General features: G+C 39.2%; 1 protein-coding gene across 1 annotated transcript; it reads left to right on the plus strand.

Moving 5' to 3' along the window:
- The first annotated feature begins 596 nt into the window (after positions 1-596).
- On the plus strand, positions 597-10737 carry nr1d2b (nuclear receptor subfamily 1, group D, member 2b). Its single transcript, XM_042506647.1, has 8 exons — positions 597-1047; positions 4087-4317; positions 4483-4571; positions 5049-5193; positions 6291-7000; positions 7098-7283; positions 7837-8047; positions 9114-10737. The coding sequence occupies exons 1-8, from the start codon at positions 1029-1031 to the stop codon at positions 9308-9310; spliced, it is 1788 nt and encodes a 595-aa protein (XP_042362581.1). The 5' UTR covers positions 597-1028; the 3' UTR covers positions 9311-10737.
- The last annotated feature ends 6846 nt before the right edge of the window (positions 10738-17583 follow it).

Here is a 17583-nt window from a genome sequence, read left to right on the forward strand (position 1 = left end):
TTAAAACTTAGTTTTGGTTTTTTAGACAGGATGTGAACCCACAGCAAATGAAAGATAAGATTTAATGTATTTATAAGAGGGTGTAAAATAATTTCCCAGCCATTTCTGAATTCACCTTTGGCCTCCTTTAATAAAAAAAAAAAAAAAAGACAAAAAGAAATTATGACACACACTTAAGTGTGTAAAGTACCATAACTAAACTCCAGCATGTTAAAACTTAGTTTTGTTTTTTAGACAGGATGTGAACCTACAGCAAATGAAAGATAAGATTTAATGTATTTATAAGAGGGTGTAAAATAATTTCCCAGCCATTTCTGAATTCACCTTTGGCCTCCTTTAATAAAAAAAAAAAAAAGACGAAAAGAAATTATGACACACACTTAAGTGTGTAAAGTACCATAACTACACTCCAGCATGTTAAAACTTAGTTTTGGTTTTTTAGACAGGATGTGAACCTACTTGCCAATTGTCTTTGCTCACTTTGACTGGTGAAAGTATGTCAGTGGGTTACATTGACACCAGTGCGGGGCTGGAGGGAAGGAGGAGCCGACGAACTGGGTCACATGGTTGCACACTCGACTCGAAACAGTCACTGCAAAACCAGTCCCTCTACTGCTGAGTTGAGCCCGGAGCAGATTTTTTCCTGAACTGTCTCTGAATGGAATACGGCGTATTTCACACACAAGCGGTGTTTTTCACTTTTGGTAGAACAAAACGACGACGAGGACGAAAAACTGCCCTTTTGGCGTCGGTCGGTCACTGAAAACTTCATGCTTCGCTTTCATATGTGAGATTTTTTTTTTTTTTTTAGTCGGCTACATCTTTGCTAGTCATTGACGACTTATCGTGTTTTTGTTTGTTTTTTTTCTACCGGGTTTATGTGTCGTTAAATGTAAATGTTGTAGCTTAAATAGACAGTTTCTTAACCGGGAGCAGTCAGCGACTTCTCAGTTGCTGAACACAAACAGAAAAACGGCTTCAGCACTGAGGTAGCATAGGAGGAGGAAAACCCCCAAAACTCATAGCATATGGAGTCGACCAAAGCTGGTAAGTGTGCTTTAACCCTAATTTAAATGTCAAAAGTTGCAGCTTGTTGGCGTAACATACTGCCATTATGTCCACTGAAACTGTAAAAGTAGTACGACTAGCTTACTGTGTTACATTTTGGACGGTCTCTTACGCCACATTCATATTAAACATTTCAAAATAATAAAGATTATACTGTGTACTGCTGTGTTAATATTAAACTGGGTTAGGAGTGCCAGTGGGCTGTTGTTATTACCCAAGTAGATGACTTCAGCAGCACTGCAGTCGTCTCCTCTCACATGGACCCATCGGTCTAGCCATGTGCACCTGTGTTTACGCTCCCCGTGCGTCGCTGCTCATTGGCCGAGCGGCTTCGTGACGTCGCCATTGCATAATTTCTCCCGTCGAGCTGGTGTGGGGTCTCGCCGCGGATACACGTGAGGCATCTCACAGCAGCTCGCGGTGACCCAGTTTTCCCGGGGAAAAAAACATGCGGCTCCACGTGGGGGCGTGTTAAAAAAAAAAATTGTCTTTGGTTATGGTGCATTCAGGGCCCATGGGATACAAAAAGCTCTTTGTATATTATATAGCTTTATTCAGGGCTTTTGGTTGGAAGTATTTCTGGAAATAAGTCATTTTTTTTATGTGATGATAATGTTAACTCTGGTTTTTATGTTAACATTGTTGCTTTTTTAGTACAGCTCCCTTTATGACCACTGCAAAATCAAATGATATATTTTCCCCCTCTTAGTAGTTTAGTAGTATTTTAGAGTATTTATTTGGTTTAAGTTGGTCAACAGATTTCCCACTGACTTGTAAGTTTTGAAAACATTTAAAAATTTTCCCATGATACTAGAATACAGCATCTTTTTCTGGATTTAGTTTTCCGTCATTGTGTATTTTTTGATAAATAAATCAAATTAACATATGAAGTTCGAAAGTTGTGCTTTCTGATTGAAAAAAAAACCCTTTTTAATCAATCAGTCAACAAGAAGACACAATGACACAGCATGAGAATGAAAAGGGGGGGGGGTGGTAGACAAAAACCTAGTAGATAAATAATCACACAAACAAATAAACAAAAAAACATAAGCTTAAAGAGCCCAAGCTCTTTCCAATATTGTCTGGTTTAACACTGGAGGCATTTTTCAAATGCTACATGTTACCTAACACACGGACATTGGATGATAGGCATTTTAAAATTATGAATTAGTGAATGAATTCATTTTAAAATACATCTTTCCCATTTTCAGTCTAAAATAATGTGTTGTAATCAAACAAATGTCCAGTTCACTTTTATGCCGGTACTGCTATTTACTAATTGCCAATAATTGTGTGAAAACTGTTTTTTCAAAAAGAGAGAATGAAAAGCAAATAGAGTACTTAATCTGCATTAATACATGTTTTGTCAGGTTAAAAAAAAAATCTACCCATTTGAAATGCCATTTGTGATGGAGTGCGTTTATGTGAATGGCTGCAGGGAAGGGCCAGACTACCTACCACACACCCTAGTGAAGCTGACATTATGTAATGGCTGTTACCTAATCATTGAGAATGGCAGGAGAAGAAATCAGGTCAGCCTATGTTGAGGGCGGAAAAGCGGCTCAGCGATAGCAGCCGCCTGTCTGCTCTGCTCCTACTGGCTGAAGAAGCTGTTGTCGTAGTATGATCTGCCCTCTTGATGTTAAGCTTGTTGGTTACATAGAAAAAAACTGCCAGGAGGCGGTGACAGTTAAAGTACATTTCATTTGAAGGAGAATAAACAGCAGGGAGTCGGCACGATGACAGAATACATAAAGCAAAAAAGTGCCGCCTACAGAAAAAGTAATATCATCAACAAACAGCACTTGATAAACTGGTGATTACGAGCATTTTTTTTTTTTTTGCTAAAACACCATAGTTGCAAAACCTTAAGAGATTAATAAGCAGACACATTTGATTTTGTTGCATCTTATTTCTATACAAGAAAATGCAGATAAAAAAGTATTTAAGGATGGAAGTGCTATTTTATATTCTTCTTATTGACAAATTCTATGAAAAAAAGTCCATAAAGTCTCGAATTAATTCAGACAACAACGATCAGAAAAAGGATATACGTTAAAAAAAAAAGCAAAATTAATAAGGTGAAATAAATTATTTTATCTGAAGATGGAATACCTGAAATTTCAGTCAAGCAGCACTTTCTTTCTCCATTGTAACAAACAATGCGTTTGTGTCTTAGCACTTTCTGACCTCCCCGTTCTTTGTGCCAACAAATTCAGACTGTAGTTCTATTTTTAAGAAAGTTTCTGTAATTTTACTTAAAACAGCCGGGTACATTAGTTTTTATGAAACATAACTCACACAGAAGGAAATACTGAATAATTGGCATTATTTCCCAAACCACTGGCACAGCAGTTTTAATATCTTAATTCAATGCTTTCATTTTTATTTTGAATTATCTCATATGCAAAACACCTCATGTTTGTTTGTTTTTTATGTTTCTACATTGTGAAAAAAGAAAACCGGAAAAAAAACGTTCACTCTCTGAATATATTCAACTCATGATGACTATATGACTGATGCCTGAAATATTTAAAAAAAAATGTCAAAAATAAGGAATTTTCAATATAAAATGTGGTTATCAAACTTAAAGTTACAATTTTACTGAACTAATTATAGTGAAAATATTATAGGATTTATATATGACTGACATTTTTTAAATGAACTTTAAATAAAATAAAAAGTTAAGTACCCCTTGCAGTACTCCAAAGTACCCCTAGAGGTATCTGTACCCCCGTTGGAGGAACACTGCTGTGTGTGTATTTGTGACAGCAGGATGGTGTGTGTGGGAGTGAGTCAAGTAAACTACTCTGTGTGTGTTCATGGTTATCAAAAAAAAAAACACGTCACCCAGTGCAACAGTTTTGCACATTGATGTGTTTTTAGCAACAATGTTTTGGACAATAGCTCTGTGCCACAGAGGAGTAAAGCATATCTCCAGCACAGATCTCTGCACAGTGTTGCGCTGTTGCTGCGTTCTCTGTCGTCATGGCCCATTTTCTCTCCGTTGTACACCAGGAGGCGTAATAGCCTACATCAGCTCCTCCAGCTCTGCCTCCAGCCCGGAGTCCTGCCACAGCGACTCCTCCAATGGCAGCTACCAGTCGTCCTCTCCGCCCCACGGCTCCTCGCCTAGCCGCCACCAGCTGAGTCAGCGGGCTGACCCCACACTCCCCACCGGGGGCCAAAACCTTCCAGGGACCCAGAAAAGCGTACGCTCCTCGTCCACTGCAAAATGTGGCATCACAAGTAAGCCGCCGTCACGTGTTATGGTTTTTGTTTTTTATACTTGCTTTAGACTTTAGAAAATGGTTGGTGGTGATATGAAATATTAGTTAAGCAGCTAACACGTTCAAAATCACTAGTTTGTTCCTTTTCAAATGGACTTTAAGAGTATTTTATTGTATCAATCAGAAATCAACGGCCTGGTGCTGCTGTGTAAGGTCTGCGGCGACGTGGCCTCTGGTTTCCATTACGGGGTCCATGCCTGCGAGGGCTGCAAGGTGAGGGCGGGGGCTGGACTCCCTCCACACACACACACACACACACACACACACACACACACACACACACACACACACACACACAAAACACAGAGTCAGAATATTTTTCACTCCTGCATGGTAATGAGGGTCGCAGAGACTTTGGTCTGCAGCTGAATTGGGTCGCTGCAGGCGTAGCCATCTGCACAGCTACAACCAGAGACTCTGTGAAACTAGTTCACTCTCGCCATATTTATATCAGCTGCCCCTCATACTTCACTTTGCTGCGTGACCTAGTTAACTGTGGGGCGCAGCGCCCTGTGACAAACACACCACAGTACACCTTAGAGGAGGAGCACACGTACATGATTTAGACTCCTGCGTTGGTTAGCCTAAGTTGAACAATTTTATTGAAATGTAAAGCGTGCCTACGCACAGTTCTCTCCTCCCTCCGCCTGGTCTCATCCCAGTGTGCTCTTTGTTTCTGTGAACACACAGGGCTTCTTCAGGAGGAGCATCCAGCAGAACATCCAGTATAAGAAGTGCCTTAAGAACGAGAGCTGCCCCATCATGAGGATCAACCGGAACCGCTGCCAGCAGTGCCGCTTCAAGAAATGCCTGATGGTGGGGATGTCCAGAGACTGTGAGTACCTCTAGTAATTACTGTCAGGCTCATTAGAGCGCCGCTCATTGATTCAGCCTTTCAAGAGCACAGTCACTTAGATTTCCTGTTAGCGTGTCATGTTTGTTAACAGTCATAGCTTGTACTGTTGTTTTTCCTCAGTAAAATCAACATTTTTTAACAGTTACTAAACACCCTGTTGTGTTTAAAAGGGGAATTAAATTAGCTGGTATTATTCTGCCTTAAAGTATATATATATATCATATATATGGAGAACCAAAGTGTTCAAAAATAAACAAAGAAATAAGAAATTATTAAACATATATATTTATATGGGTTATACACATAAATGTGTAATCAAATACATTTTTACAGCTCACATATGTGATATTTAATATGTTGTTAAACCATTGTGAAAACAGGAAGAAGTAATGCTTGAAAACAACGAGCCAGTAAAATTCACTGATTAGATATTTCACAATTGTATTACTGTGTACTAGATTCTGTCTGTTTATTTGTTTGAATGTTGTTTTGAAAAGTTGTATTCATTTAACAATGAACTCTTACTTACTTACTTACTCTTACTGCCATAGAGGGGACTTAGGAGAGATGTATTTAAAGACAATATTTGTAATGTGTGTAGCAGAAGCCAAGATATTTAGATTTTTCATTCCACAGCTAAATCCTACAATTCCCACAGTTCAGCTCGATAGCACGTTTTTGTTACATTTCTATCTAGTAAAGTGCTCACCTCTTTTTCATAGTGTGACACTGACATGTCATGAATTTCTTCAAAGTCTCTGAATTCAAGTTGAAATTACAGCTGATAATATCATCAAGATGAAATATTAACACTTGTTACTCTCCTCCTGAGCCACAGAAGACATTTCTTTCAAAAAGTTTTCACAGGCTAAGTAGCACTCGCCAAAGTGAAGTAAACTGGGCTTGCTGTGTAAAATTGTGCCCTATAATAACTTAATTATGATGCGTGTCCTCAGTCATACTGGGTGGGTTTTTGAAGAATACAAATTGATAACTCATTACTGTCTTACTTTTGTTGAACTGTACTAAAAAATAAAGATGAGTCCGTCTGAAATGATTCTCTCCTCACTGTCCAGCTGTGCGCTTTGGCCGAATCCCCAAGCGTGAGAAACAGCGCATGCTGCTGGAGATGCAGAGTGCCATGAACAACATGATGAACAACAGCCAGCTGCACAGCCAGCTGCACAGCAGCCAGACGTTACCTATCAGCAAACCTCTGCCGGCCAGCGCCACACAACCTACCTCAGAGGATGCCGGCCCCACCCCCACCTGCTCTTCATCCTCGTCACCGTGCTCCAGCCAATCAGAATCCAGCCCCGACCCTGAACCCACCGTGGCCATGGACACCAGCCCCAGCTCGGCGTCGCCCAGCTCATCGGACAGCGGAGAGGAGGAGGTGATCGGCTCGGTGACCAGGGCCCACCAGGAGACCTTCATGTACAACCAGGAGCAGAGCAGCCTGACAGCCGAGGTCCCGCCCCCCACGGGACCCCTAAACAGAGATTCAGCCAAAAACGTCAGTAACTGTGGGACAGAGGAACGGCAGGACACCTGGAACCACCACAACAACCTGGTCACCATGGCAACACAGGATCCACCCTCCAGCCTGGGACCCCAGGGTCAGGAAGACAACACCACCAACCACTGCCCCTTCAGGATGGCGAGGAGTGCCGCCGCCACCAGCCACTGTCCAGCCTACACACACGGAGCTTTCGGAGCCCCGTCCTCAGAGGGACCCACCAACTACAGTGGGCCCCTGTGGAGAGGAGGCAACAGAATGCATCTGGTAAGATACAAAGAGGCGAGAGAGGTGCAAATCCTGTTCAGTCTGCTTTTGTAATAAGCAGTCAGTTTTCATGTTTACCCTTCTGTCCTGCCCTCAGGTTTGTCCGATGAACACCTCTCCTCACGTCGACCCTCAGAAATCTGGCCACGAAGTGTGGGAGGAGTTCTCTCACAGCTTCACCCCAGCTGTCAGGGAGGTGGTGGAGTTCGCCAAGAAGATCCCAGGCTTCAGAGACCTGTCTCAGCACGACCAGGTCAGCCTGCTGAAGGCTGGCACCTTTGAGGTACGTTGTAATTCCGTAAGCCTCGGATATTTGTCCGTTTGCATAGAAAGCTGAAATTGTGATGTCCAGGGCTGCGCCTTTTAAAAACAGAAATTCAAAGCATCAGTCGGAGACCTAAGTTGACACAGTGCTTCAAGTCGAGAAGTTGATTGAGCGCTCTTGACTTTCATGCTACTCTTTGGTAATGGGAGCTGCGGGGGAGCGAGGAAATACTTCTGCTTAGAGGTGGTGAATTTTCAGCTCACAGCAGCTTTATATGACACAGTCCCTGGTTTTTGTTTAATATCTAGTGTTGGCAAAAAATGTTGTTGCACATTCAAGACCACCATTAACGCTATTAGCTTGTTAACTATTTTACTTGAATGCTGCTCTCACAGTCCGAATGTCCCACGGGGCCCATTCAAACTTAAAAACTATGTCTGGGAAACAAAACAAATCATCATCTATTTATGTTGAACAGCCAAATCTGATCGTAATTGTGAGTCAGGTTCGGCCCTCGTGATACTCGGAACAGCAGTCCAGAGACTGACAGAGAGGTGTTTGCTTCCTGCAGGTGTTGGTGGTTCGCTTTGCTTCTCTCTTCGATGTGAAGGACCGCACCGTCACCTTTCTGGGTGGGAAGAAGTACAGTGTGGACACTTTGAGGGCCATGGGGGCCGGGGACCTCCTCAACTCCATGTTTGACTTCAGTGAGAAGCTCATCAACCTCGGCCTCAGTGAGGAAGAGATGAGCCTCTTCACCGCCGTGGTTCTGGTCTCTGCAGGTGAGCTGGATTTGGTTGTCAGCAAGTACAGTACAGTGTAGATAATGTTAACGTACATAATACAGACCAATATACCAGTACGTAAACTAAAGCAGCGATGGTCAAAAGTTTGACTCAATGAAAACATTAATGCGAGAAAAAAAATGCTCTGGCACCGTGCGTCACGCTGCAGGAAGGAATCTTGAGGTGACATAAAAAAAAAAAATAACTTGGGGAATAACTTAAAGCAGTGTTTCCCAAACTTTTTGTGTGACCCCTTTTACCAATTCCACGCCAACGTATGCCCCCTTTTTACATATCACTGATTTCAGTGAATGTCTTTTCCTTTTGATTCAATGCGTAATATAATTTATTTTTTATTAAACGTGTTCCTCTTGGAAAACTGTTAACAAGGACCAAAATAAATTGCCACAAACAAACTTTTTTTATTCCTTTGAGCTGGCGATTGTTGTGGCAGGAGGCATTATGTTTTCAGGTTGTCCGTTTTTCCGTCGATACGCCCGACAATCTGTCGGTCCGTCGGTCCATCCGTTCATTACATTCTTGTGAATGTGATAACTCAAGAACACTGTGAGGAAATTTCTTCAACTCGAGGACTCGAGGATGGACTCAAACGTCAAGGTCACTTTGACCCCGTCTGTCTTATTCTTGTAAACGCAATATTGTAAGTACGCCTTGAGGGAATTTTTAAAAATTTGGCACAAACTTTAACTTGGGCTCATAGGTCAAGTTCAATGCGCATCTGTTTCATTCTCATAGACGCGATATCTCAAGAACACCTTGACGGAATTTCTTCAAATTTGGCACAAATTGCATTTGCAACTCTCAGTATAAAAAGAAATTCAAACAGCGCACACATCCAAAAGTTATAAAGACTAGGTGCTGGACCAAGCAAAAATAGGTATGAAAGAATAAATAAAGTCTGCACACTAGTGCGTGCTTCCATGAGAATTTATTCGATGTGGAGGTAATTGTGTAAATTTTCATGGGAGCATGCACTAGTGTGCAGACTTAATGTATTCTTTCACATCTTTTAGTCTAACACGGTAATTATCCGTTTTCCCAGATCGCTCAGGCATTGAGAACGTGAACTCGGTGGAGGCCCTGCAGGAGACACTGATCCGCGCCCTGCGAAGCCTCATCACCAAGAATCACCCCAATGAGTCAGCCATCTTCACCAAGCTGCTGCTCAAACTGCCCGACCTGCGCTCGCTCAACAACATGCACTCTGAGGAGTTGCTGGCCTTCAAGGTTCATTCCTGAAGTTTCCTCCAGTACTTGACTACCGTGACACAAACTATACCGGCCTGTGACTGGAACCTGGAGGCCACACGGACCACCGGCTGCGCCTCACCTCCCAACAAACCACACCTGCACCTCCACACTTCTCCCATGAGACTTTAGATTCTGTTCCTTCAGTCTATAAATTGAACTAAAGCTCAAACCTGACATTTAAAGGGGGAAGAAGACCATAAAATGTTCTTGTACTGTACTGTAGGGCGTAACAGCCTGTGTGATGGTGATGCATACATACAGACACACTGATTGATGTATATGTTTCTCGTGTTTGTGTGTAGCATACTGTATGTTTGCAACTGTACAAACATTAGAAGCACTTTTCTGTATAGTGTAGACTGGTATTTTTTGCATTCATAGTGCAATATGTGACTGCTTTTTGATTTTTTTAGCCGTATAGTGAGGAGAAACTTGTGTATGCTTTTCAGTGGCACACGTTAATTTGAATAGGTGCTGCGCTCATGTGATAAAGGGGAAGTTAAAGAGCTAAAAAACTCTCCGGACACTGAAAGTGAGAAACTGAAAGAGTTAGAATTCTCTTTAAAAAACAAGAAAAAAAGCAGACGACAATGAGAGGAATGTGGACATAAAGCTGCTAAGAGTCCCAGAAAAATAAGAGAATGTTGTTTAATCTGAATGAATTAGGGAAGCAGGCTTGTTTTCACGCAGTCATGCTATGCTGTGTTTTTGTCAGTTGCGGGTCATTATTTTCTAAATTATTTGGGCATTGTGACAAATCAAATGGGTCAGTGTCACTCTTTTGCTTGCTGACTTCTAGTCAGTGGAAACTGAGAAACACTGAACCAATGGAGAACCATTTTCCCGTATATTTTTCTCCTAAAGAAACAAAAAAAATCTGAAATCCTGGTGTCTGCTGTTCCTGTGTGTCCCAGGTTGTGTTGACTTTCCTACCTGCCAAGCAGTCGAGTCAGACATGCTAAGTTGCTGTCGGACACTGGGCGGTAGAGAAAGCGTCTCGCAGTAACCAGTGACTCCCAGTTGCTTGAATAAACATTTCTGTTTTACAAAACTGTACAGACTTTAGCTGAGTGTAGTTAAACTGAATAGGTAGGACTATTCCACATAAAATATTGATTGTAATGTCACTGAAGTGATTGTAATGTAAAGAAATAAGCTGAGTCGAGATGACAGCTGAGTTGCTGATGTTCGGATATTTTTGCGATGCCATCTTTTTGTTCCCCGTCAATGAATTCAGAATGTCTGGTCTTTGAATATCCAGAGCTTCTGTCATTGTCTTAACATTGCTGACATGTGGTTCTATTCTCCTCTGTGAAAGGATTGCAGTATGCGTAGATTTCTATATAAATATATACATACTATCATACATAACTGTATAGATGAATAAATCTATATAAATAAATTTTATAAATGCAGTGTATGCTGTGAAGTGGTTATTAGAGATGTATGGTCATTTAGTAGTAGTACATTTAGAAGCAGAGTTAATGGATTATATGAGGACTGTAATCACTTGTTTAACATGGAAGGGGACATAGTTCAGTCGAGACCTTCATTGACCCCAACCTTCAACGGGGTGAGAATTTCCCCTTGGTGAAATTATTCGAAACTAAATGGCTCACCTAACCAACATTCGAAAGTATGATTTTCTTACGACGTACCACAATTTCATGTTTTTTTGACATGCTATACAATGACTTGTGCTAAAATATGAAATGTTTTTGCACAGTATACTCTACTTATATTGTGTTTTGTTTTGTTTTTTTGAATAGTTGTCAAATCTAAATGGTCATAGTCAACTTCTCCACCACAACCTTGGGCACTTAGTGGATCTGGTCTGTTCCTTTGGACTCTCAGTCCTGCACATCTCCAGTCTCAATCTCCAAATCTCAGATCACCTGGTAATAATTATGGACATTGACCTCCCCACTCCTACGCCCAAGGAGAAACAGACAATCACCTTCAGAAATATCAAATCCATCTACCCCTCTGAATTCTCTGCTTCACTATCAACTGCCATACCCCCCTCACACATCTAAAAACCCACTGACCTCATCAGTTACTTCAATCACACCATCTCCTCCTGTCAAGACCATTTAGCTCCCCTTAAATCCAAAACAGTCACATTCACTCATTCCCGTTCCCTGGTACACCCCTGACCTTTACCGAATGAAATCCTGTAAGCGACAGTTGGAAAGACATTAAAAGGAAAACCCACCTCACAGTTCACCTTCAAGCCTACACCAACTTTTACAAAGACGCTCCTAACTCAGCCCCGTCCACCTACTACTCAAACCTGATTAACTCAAGCTCCAATAACCCCAAGGCTCTCTTCTCCACTATCAATAAATTCCAACTCTCAAAAAGTCATACTATAGCATGTCACCTAAAATCACATGAAGTCATACAATAGCACGTCATTCAAACTCTTCTCAAAACATAATGCTATAGCACATCATGTCATACTAGAGCATGTCATGCAAAATTTTTACAAAATGTCATACTACTGCATGTCATCAAAAATCACAACAAAATGTCTTACTACAGTATGTAGTTCAAAATCCCATCAAAACTTGAGATGATAGCATTTGTTCAAAATTGGGTTTAAAAAGTCATACTATAGAATGCCGTTCAAAATCGCTTCAAGACGTCATACCGGAGCATGTCATTCAAAACTGCATCAAAATATCAATAGCATTTAGCGGTATGGCGAAAAAAGTCAAAATTCGACCACTCCTAAAAATGGCTGAAAACGACATAGAATACCTTGTAGAGACGCATCATTACACACAAAGGCCAAAAATCTCATATTTTAGCATGTCGAAAAATGGCCAAAAAGGCAATAGTATAGTATGGCGAAAAAAGTCAAACTTTGACCGCTCCTAAAAATAGCTGAAAATGACATAGAATAGCTCTTAGAGACACATCATTGCACGCAAAGTGGGAATAAAGGCCAAAAAAAGCCAAAAAACTCATATTTTAGACAAAAAGGCAATAGTATAGTATGGCGAAAAAAGTCAAAATTTGACCACTCCTAAAAATGGCTGAAAACGACATAGAAAAGCTCTGAGAGATACGTCATTGCACGCAAAGTAGGAATAAAGGCCAAAAAAAGACAAAAAACTCAATTTTTTTAGCATGTTGAAAAAAAAATGGAAAAAAAGGCAATAGTATAGTATGGCGAAAAAGTCAAAATTTGACCGCTCCTAAAAATGGCTGAAAACGACATAGAATAGCTCTTAGAGACGCGTCATTGCACGCAAAGTAGGAATAAAGGCCAAAAAAGGACAAAAAACTCTATTTTTTTAGCATGTTGAAAAAAAATGGAAAAAAAGGCAATAGTATAGTATGGCGAAAAAGTCAAAATTTGACCACTCCTAAAAATGGCTGAAAACGACATAGAATAGCTCTTAGAGACGCGTCATTGCACGCAAAGTAGGAATAAAGGCCAAAAAAGGACAAAAAACTCATATTTTAGCATGTTGAAAAAAAATGGAGAAAAAGGCAATAGTATAGTATGGCGAAAAAAGTCAAAATTTGACCGCTCCTAAAAATGGCTGAAAACAACATAGAATAGCTCTTAGAGACGCGTCATTGCACGCAAAGTAGGAATAAAGGCCAAAAAAGGACAACAAGCTATTTTTTTAGCATGTTGAAAAAAATGGAAAAAAAGGCAATAGTATAGTATGGCGAAAAAGTCAAAATTTGACCGCTCCTAAAAATGGCTGAAAACGACATAGAATAGCTCTTAGAGACGCGTCATTGCACGCAAAGTAGGAATAAAGGCCAAAAAAGGACAAAAAACTCATATTTTAGCATGTTGAAAAAAAATGGAAAAAAAGGCAATAGTATAGTATGGCGAAAAAGTCAAAATTTGACCGCTCCTAAAAATGGCTGAAAACGACATAGAATAGCTCTTAGAGACGCGTCATTGCACGCAAAGTAGGAATAAAGGCCAAAAAAGGACAAAAAACTCATATTTTAGCATGTTGAAAAAAAATGGAAAAAAAGGCAATAGTATAGTATGGCGAAAAAGTCAAAATTTGACCGCTCCTAAAAATGGCTGAAAACGACATAGAATAGCTCTTAGAGACGCGTCATTGCACGCAAAGTAGGAATAAAGGCCAAAAAAGGACAAAAAACTCATATTTTAGCATGTTGAAAAAAAATGGAAAAAAAGGCAATAGTATATAGTATGGCGAAAAAGTCAAAATTTGACCGCTCCTAAAAATGGCTGAAAACGACATAGAATAGCTCTTAGAGACGCGTCATTGCACGCAAAGTAGGAATAAAGGCCAAAAAAGGACAAAAAACTATTTTTTTAGCATGTTGAAAAAAATGGAAAAAAAGGCAATAGTATAGTATGGCGAAAAAGTCAAAATTTGACCACTCCTAAAAATGGCTGAAAACGACATAGAATAGCTCTTAGAGACGCGTCATTGCACGCAAAGTAGGAATAAAGGCCAAAAAAGGACAAAAAACTCATATTTTAGCATGTTGAAAAAAAATGGAAAAAAAGGGCAATAGTATAGTATGGCGAAAAAAGTCAAAATTTGACCACTCCTAAAAATGGCTGAAAACGACATAGAATAGCTCTTAGAGACGCGTCATTGCACGCAAAGTAGGAATAAAGGCCAAAAAGGACAAAAAAAACTCATATTTTAGCATGTTGAAAAAAATGGAAAAAAAAAGGCAATAGTATAGTATGGCGAAAAAAAGTCAAAATTTGACCGCTCCTAAAAATGGCTGAAAACGACATAGAATAGCTCTTAGAGACGCGTCATTGCACGCAAAGTAGGAATAAAGGCCAAAAAAGGACAAAAAACTATTATTTTAGCATGTCGAAAAAAAATGGAGAAAAAGGCAATAGTATAGTATGGCGAAAAAGTCAAAATTTGACCACTCCTAAAAATGGCTGAAAACGACATAGAATAGCTCTTAGAGACGCGTCATTGCACGCAAAGTAGGAATAAAGGCCAAAAAAGGACAAAAAACTCATATTTTAGCATGTTGAAAAAAAAAATGGAAAAAAAAGGCAATAGTATAGTATGGCGAAAAAGTCAAAATTTGACCACTCCTAAAAATGGCTGAAAACGACATAGAATAGCTCTTAGAGACGCGTCATTGCACGCAAAGTAGGAATAAAGGCCAAAAAAGGACAAAAAAGCTATTTTTTTAGCATGTTGAAAAAAAATGGAAAAAAAGGCAATAGTATAGTATGGCGAAAAAGTCAAAATTTGACCACTCCTAAAAATGGCTGAAAACGACATAGAATAGCTCTTAGAGACGCGTCATTGCATGCAAAGTAGGAATAAAGGCCAAAAAAGGACAACAAGCTATTTTTTTAGCATGTTGAAAAAAATGGAAAAAAAAAAGCAATAGTATAGTATGGCGAAAAAGTCAAAATTTGACCACTCCTAAAAATGGCTGAAAACGACATAGAATAGCTCTTAGAGACGCGTCATTGCACGCAAAGTAGGAATAAAGGCCAAAAAAGGACAAAAAACTCATATTTTTTTAGCATGTCGAAAAAAAATGGAGAAAAAGGCAATAGTATAGTATGGCGAAAAAAGTCAAAATTTGACCGCTCCTAAAAATGGCTGAAAACAACATAGAATAGCTCTTAGAGACGCGTCATTGCACGCAAAGTAGGAATAAAGGCCAAAAAAGGACAACAAGCTATTTTTTTAGCATGTTGAAAAAAATGGAAAAAAAGGCAATAGTATAGTATGGCGAAAAAGTCAAAATTTGACCACTCCTAAAAATGGCTGAAAACGACATAGAATAGCTCTTAGAGACGCGTCATTGCACGCAAAGTAGGAATAAAGGCCAAAAAAGGACAAAAAACTCATATTTTTTAGCATGTTGAAAAAAAATGGAAAAAAAGGCAATAGTATAGTATGGCGAAAAAGTCAAAATTTGACCACTCCTAAAAATGGCTGAAAACGACATAGAATAGCTCTTAGAGACGCGTCATTGCACGCAAAGTAGGAATAAAGGCCAAAAAAGGACAACAAGCTATTTTTTTAGCATGTTGAAAAAAATGGAAAAAAAGGCAATAGTATAGTATGGCGAAAAAAGTCAAAATTTGACCACTCCTAAAAATGGCTGAAAACGACATAGAATAGCTCTTAGAGACGCGTCATTGCACGCAAAGTAGGAATAAAGGCCAAAAAAGGACAAAAAACTATTTTTTTAGCATGTTGAAAAAAATGGAAAAAAAGGCAATAGTATAGTATGGCGAAAAAGTCAAAATTTGACCGCTCCTAAAAATGGCTGAAAACGACATAGAATAGCTCTTAGAGACGCGTCATTGCACGCAAAGTAGGAATAAAGGCCAAAAAAGGACAAAAAACTCATATTTTTAGCATGTTGAAAAAAAAATGGAAAAAAAGGCAATAGTATAGTATGGCAAAAAAGTCAAAATTTGACCACTCCTAAAAATGGCTGAAAACGACATAGAATAGCTCTTAGAGACGCGTCATTGCACGCAAAGTAGGAATAAAGGCCAAAAAAGGACAAAAAAATTTTTTTTAGCATGTTGAAAAAAATGGAAAAAAGGCAATAGTATAGTATGGCGAAAAAGTCAAAATTTGACCACTCCTAAAAATGGCTGAAAACGACATAGAATAGCTCTTAGAGACGCGTCATTGCACGCAAAGTAGGAATAAAGGCCAAAAAAGGACAAAAAACTATATTTTTAGCATGTTGAAAAAAAATGGAGAAAAAGGCAATAGTATAGTATGGTGATAAAACTCAAAATTTGACCGCTCCTAAAAATGGCTGAAAACGACATAGAATAGCTCTTAGAGACGCGTCATTGCACGCAAAGTAGGAATAAAGGCCAAAAAAGGACACAAAAAACTCATATTTTAGTATGTTGAAAAAAAATGGAAAAAAAGGCAATAGTATAGTATGGCGATAAAAGTCAAAATTTGACCGCTCCTAAAAATACATTAAATTAAATTTTCTCACCTTGACCTAAAAGAAAGACAACTTGGAAGAACATCAACTCCAAAAATAAATAAAGAAAAGTACATTTCAAAATAAATTAAGAGTTTTTCAGATCAAAAAGAACAACATAAAAAGAAATTAAAGCCTCAAAAACATAGAATAGCATCTGCTGTGCTGAGATCAAAACCATCATAAATGACATTAAAATTTCTGTCAATCACATGCAATTCAAATAAAATGGTAAGAACATTCACACAACTGCAATAAAAATAAAAGCACTAAATCAATTTCTCTCAAAACCACTTTCAGTCTCGAGAGCAGATTCACATTAGCTGCAATCATCGTCAGTCATGAGCATTAAAATAATTTCCTCCCAAAGTCCTCCACGTTCATGTCAAAGCACTGCCCAGAGTCGGACAATGCATTACTGGACAATGTTTCAGGTAAATGCCGGGTGCAAGACAGCAAATTTGCAACAGAATTTTCTCATCTTCTGTTTTGCTGCCACAGATTCACTCCTACACCTACGCAACCCTTACCTCACTCCCTTTCTCTCCATGACGGTTTTCCAGTACGTGTTAAACAGAGGAGTTGAACAAGAATACACTCAAACACACAAGGAGAGAAATCTGTGTTGACGGTGGATGACTTTTTCTCTGATGCTGGTTACACTTTGACCTTAAAGAGTAACTAAACCCCCAAACCCCTTTTTTTTCCAGCTGAAATTAATGTATATGGGTATTAAGTTGTGTCTGTGATGATTCCTGTTCCAAATCCTGACATTTAGTATAAATTAATTTGACTTTTTTTATTGATTATTTTTCTTTTCATATTGTAAAATTCTTTGCGACTGCTCTCCAATGGTTTAAAACGCATGGAGGCGGGGGAACACGTTAATTCCTATGAAAGCTTCTCAGTGGTACACGAAGCCTCTAAAATTTGTCATCCGAGATATAAAATTTACCTCAATCTTCTCCACCGTGGTGCCCATACTGGAAAATATTTCACCAGTTAACCTTAGGTTTAGCCCGCTAACTTGAATGGGGATAAAAATAATTTACTGTTGAGGCTCTTCTAGACTTTGAAATGTTATTAGACTAAAATGATCCATTTTCTATAGTAAAATGAGTCGGGGAATGCGGAGAATCTGGCATAAAAAAAAAAATGTATCCACTGATTTACTTATTTCTTCATAATGTAGGTCTATGGGAAAAAGTCATTTTGGGCCAAATGCCATCACAAGATGGACACAAAAAAATGTAATTTTACCTTTTTTTTTTAAATTGCATTTTGATTTTAGTTGAACCATC

This window comes from Plectropomus leopardus, chromosome 18 (genome assembly GCF_008729295.1).
Source record: "Plectropomus leopardus isolate mb chromosome 18, YSFRI_Pleo_2.0, whole genome shotgun sequence".
In the NCBI taxonomy this organism is placed as follows: domain Eukaryota; kingdom Metazoa; phylum Chordata; class Actinopteri; order Perciformes; family Serranidae; genus Plectropomus; species Plectropomus leopardus.